Source organism: Glycine soja, chromosome 1, assembly GCF_004193775.1.
Source record: "Glycine soja cultivar W05 chromosome 1, ASM419377v2, whole genome shotgun sequence".
NCBI lineage: Eukaryota > Viridiplantae > Streptophyta > Magnoliopsida > Fabales > Fabaceae > Glycine > Glycine soja.
The window spans coordinates 47145077-47150268 of NC_041002.1; the positions used below are offsets into that span (position 1 = coordinate 47145077).

Sequence of the window (5192 nt, forward strand, 5' to 3'; positions counted from 1 at the left end):
ATTACACCAATTAATCGCAATCATAGTTCATAACCCACCCAAAGAAAAAACATGTATGATGTACATGAACAAACAGTGGGTGGTAACAAGATATAGCTTATTACCTTTTAACTAGGACTTATTTGGTGGTCATAGCTGCTTATTTTCTGTACCTAGATGCATATCTAAGAAACAAGGCAAGTGCATTACTAGTAACTTCTGCCACATTCATGGCTTTAACTTTAATAGAAGCTGCTCTCTTACTCATCCTATGACCAGGAAATGAGTACACACAACTACTAGCATCTGTTAAGGCAGTGCTCACCCATGTCTCAACATTGCTTATGTGCCACAACATGTTATCATTGATGGTGGAGCCATGTTGATGTTGGTTTAGCCTACTTAGTTCTTTGATAGCTTGGCTAAGTTGGTCCACACTATCACTGATTTGGTTCACACAATCTTGCACAATTAGGTACTCCCTTTTGTTGTTCTTGACACCCTTAGCCTTAATTTCCTTGACCACTTTCAAAAGGTACTCTCTTGTGTGAAGTGCTCTAGAGAGGCTAACTGACAAAGCATATTGGGCCAAGTGTTGTGGGCCATTTATGGTGGATTTTGCATATTGGGCCAAGCAACGAATGCATAGATTTGGGTAGAGGGTGCCACTGCAAGAGGATTCTATGTAGGTCATTGTTTGGGGATTTTTGTGCCTTGCCAATGATGTTGGCTCAACTGGGATGGCAAGAATTGAGAAGAGGAGAGAGAGGAAAATGACTTCCAATATGAGGTTGAGTTGTGCCATGTTACGTTGGCTCACAAATATTGAAGCTTTGGTTAGCTGTGAGCCTAATAGAAGAGAGCTTGAAAGCTTCAGAGGAGTTTTTTGGTTGATGAAAATGGCAATGGGTGTGTTGCTTATATAGAGTTCCTCACATCATCACATGCATAGCAATATTTATTCTTTCTCTTCGTTACGTTATTTTACTTTATGTCCTTTACACGTGCAACGAGTTGCGCTAAGAACGAGGAACAATGTAGGACTATGACAAAATATTAAATGGAGCTGTGAGTTACATGAAAATATAGAGATATAAGATTAATCTATTGACAAAATCGGATGCAGAATGAATCAAAAGGACACCAAAATTCATTTTTACACAAATATTTAAAAATCTAACTTCTAACAAACAATTATTTAATACATAATAAGTTAAACAAAAATATTTATTTTTAAGTTTATGTATAAAATTAAATATTTGATCTATTACTAGAAAAAATTAATCAAACATCAACTAAAAAACTTATTTTTATATATATTTTCTTTATCAATATTTTTTAATTTTAATTTTTCTTTTTGTTCTCACATATACCCATAAAGGATCTTAGGGGGAGGGGGTCAAGGCCCATGCATTACCCCCCTTGGATCCATCCGTGTCGCAAGTGGTTGGAAAGACATGTCTTAAGTAAGAGTGACAATGAATCGAATGAACTTGAAAAAAATTTGAAACTCGATTCAATAATTAACTCGTTAAATAAATGAATCAAACTTGAATCATGTATTGTTCAACTTGTTTGATTCATGAATTTACTTTATATATATATATATATATATATATATATATATATATATATATATATATATATATATATATATAATTTATTAAATTTTCAATCATTTTATGTATGCAGCTGCAGTTGTTTTTATTTATATAGACTTTGATTGAAATTATGCTTTTTTATTGACATACCTTGTGGTCCTATAAAGCTAATAAAATACGTTCAGTTTTATCTTCTTAAAAAATAAACAATTATTTTATCTAAAATCTACTAATAAATTAAAATTTTGAAATGTATAAGATTTAAAAAAATTTATGTTATTCAAGCTCAAGCAAACTGTTTACGATCTAGAAAATAAGATTCATGTCAAAATCAAGTCGAGTTTCAAGTTGAATTAAATATTAACAAATCGAGTCAGGTTGAAACTTGGATCAACTTGACTCATTTTCAACTCTAACCTAAGGATGAAGGAATATATGAAGAGGAAGAAATTGTTGGTTTAAATATCTTTTATTGATATTTTTAACAAAACTAACAAAATAATATTTATCGATAAAAATTGAAAACACGAAAATCATAGATTATAAAATTATCATTAGCATTGTTATATGCATACAGTATATTATTATAATTGTTATAGATAACAATAGATTCGTATCAAAAAAAGTTCAGCATATATTAAGAAAATATCTAGTTGGAGTAAAACCTAGTTTAAGAAGCTTGTTTCCGGTGTTTGAGGGCGGTTGTATGTGAAGTAAATATGTGGGTCTAACTTTTGTTATTACACGTTTAAAAGGGTTAGACTTTTTGAACATAGATTGTAAGAACTTCGAACATAGGGGGAAAATGGTATATATGATGCTTAATTATTAATTAAGGAAAAATGTACGAAATTACTTAATTGGGTGGGAAGTGATTTTGATGATTGTGCAAGCTGGATCAAGGATCAACTTGAAACATATTAAGGCGATTCAAGCGGCTCTATGTCCCCTGGGATTGGTGGACAAGAGAGGGAGGGGGATAGAACAGAAGACTGACGTAATTTAGAAAATTTAGGCAAAATGATACTTTAGAAGATTCCACGAGACACAATTTGGATAATTTAAGGTTCGCGTGGTAGTTAGGATAAGATATAAAAATTAGATAAAAATAAAGGAAATAAGATTAAAAAATGATAAGTTTTTATGCTGCCTAATATTTGACGTGTAGTAGCTAATACTATATATATCTTTAATTACACTAAGGTCGGGGTAGCATGATGTTTCGTCTGATGAATCGTGCAACAGTGACAGCATTTTGTAGTTAAAACTCTCATATAAAAGCAAAGTTAATTTGCAAACATAAAATTAATTTCCCTTCTTGTATGTTACTGACAAAAAAATATGTAAATAATTAAAGGAATAGAAGAAAGAATACAGCGCATGAACTTTTATACTGGTTGGTCTCAAATAAAAAAATACATCTAATTCTTGGCGTTCCACCTATATTATACTAATTAAACAAAGGTTACAAGTAAATTAATAAAACTATTTTTCCTCTATATAATTAGTATTTATGCTAGTCTCTCCATGCACTTTGTCAAGTATTTTTTAAGCAAGAATCTTTAGGCTCAACACATTAACCCATGTGTTTAAAGAAATAGTAACCAAAGATTATTGTACGTCCATGAAAGAACAATTACAATAAATAAAGATGGCCTTTAAGAAAACTCCCAATATTAACAATGTGTTTAGAAAATGTTTGTGCTTTCAATGATTCAAATTAAATAAATGCTGGCAATAACGCTAGCAATCAATCTTGTTCCTAGCTAAGACCAAATGGATTACTCCTTTTAGCTTTTTATTTTTGTTCCAAAACAAAAGTCCTTTTAATTTTTTTCAAACTATTTTTTCAACAATATCTCATACCTGCGAAATTTGAGTTAATTTAATAGTTAATTTTGGCTAAAAATGATTACAATTTCTTTACTTTATCATTGTTTTTAATGAAATAATAAAGAAATTAATATCATTGTAATTTTTTTACCAACAGGAATCAAAGGAAGAAAATTTCTTTGAAGGAAAATTGACGTAAAATCGTAAAGAAAAAGTCTTGAAGAGAAAGTTGAAGATTGAGACAGCTTGTTTAGCGCACAAGACAGACCCAACACGTCTTCTTACTTAGCGACCTGTTCACGCATAGCACGAAAAATGCCCATGAAAAAGCTCAATGGCGCGCATAGCGTGAGAGCCTGCGCTAAGCGCAAGGTCGTGTGGAAAATAAACTACCTTAGGCCTATAAAAAGAGTAGGAAGCAAATGAGAAGACATTCTTACACACCAAGTCTCGGAGCTCTCTAGTGAAGAAATTCAAATCTCGAGCATCTCTAATAGGAAAGCCCTCCTTCTTTAGCCATTTTTCCTTTTCTTTCCTTTAGTCATCCAATCCCTTCTTCCATCCACATTAGCCCCTAAAGTGTAAAGTCGCTCATGGCTATGAGAGGCTAAACCCCCTTAGGAGGTTGGCAGACCAACTCTTGTAATGTAACTCTTTTTTATTATCTATCTAATGCAATTTTGTTTCTATTGCTATTTTTTGTGCTTAATTGTTTATTATGGTTTGGCCATCCATATAGCGTTTAGGGGATAATGCATTGAAAAATGGTTATTTTCTAAAAAACTGGGAAAAGGTAGCTAGATGAAATCATTGTTAGAAATATATTGATATTCGTTTAGTCTGTTTCATGCATCTCTAATCATAATATGATTTATTATTTTTATCTTCGCAAAGAAATTTGGGAGAGAAGAATAGATAAATTAGGTTCTTCGTGCGGGAAAACAAAGATAGAATATCATAGTAGATGTGGGTGGAAACTGGGATACCATTAGATAGAGAAAATCATTAACATTGCATACCAAGTAATTTTGGCATGCTAGGCCCCAACATATTTAAATTCTAAATTTATCTTTTTTTATCATCATTTTTATCTTTTACTTTTCTTATCTTTTACATTAAAATCTCTTATTTATTTTATCTTCTACTTTTTTATCTTTAATTCTCTATCTTTTATTTTAAATCTTTATCTTATCTCCTACCTCTCTTTATCTTCTGTTTTAAATTCCTTATCTCTTGCTTGTAAATTGGGTTTGAATCAATCTAAGTACAAATAAAGTTCTTGTGGATTCGACACTCAGACTTCCGAGAACTTTACTTTGGTGTCCTTGCCAATGAGTTAACAAGTTTTTGGTGCCGTTGCCGGGGACTTTTTTCTTCGTACTTAGTTGTTTGCATATTCCAATTTTAAAGCAATTGATTTTTATCTTTAACTTTTTATTTTTATTTTTATTTTAAAAAACTAATTTTCAATTTTTCTTTATTCACTCTTATATTTTTTTAACAAAAAAAAAGGGAAGAAGTATCTTTTTCTTGTGAATCTATGCTTGCAGGGTGAAACCTTAGAAGAACTTAATCCATGAAAGATATTTTAAAGAGGTGGTCTGAGCATGTTGAAAGCATGCAATTACGGGTCAGTCACCCACCACCGATAAATTGTGATTTTTGTGAAGGAGAGCATTTCAATAATAACTATCATCTCTACTCCATGAAAAATTCTTGGTGGGGACAAGAGTTACACTCTTACAATCAATATGAAGAAAAAAGACTTTCTAATAAGGA

At 31.4% G+C, this 5192-nt stretch overlaps 1 protein-coding gene across 1 annotated transcript; it reads right to left on the reverse strand.

Moving 5' to 3' along the window:
• On the reverse strand, nt 1-855 carry LOC114405367 (pectinesterase inhibitor 9-like). The gene has a single exon (XM_028367944.1). The coding sequence runs from the start codon at nt 782-784 to the stop codon at nt 140-142; it is 645 nt and encodes a 214-aa protein (XP_028223745.1). The 5' UTR covers nt 785-855; the 3' UTR covers nt 1-139.
• Between the last annotated feature and the right edge of the window lie 4337 nt (nt 856-5192).

Coding starts and splice junctions, on each gene's coding strand:
- LOC114405367 (XM_028367944.1), bottom strand. CDS start 784: ATGGCACAACTCAACCTCATATTGGAAGTCATTTTCCTCTCTCTCCTC.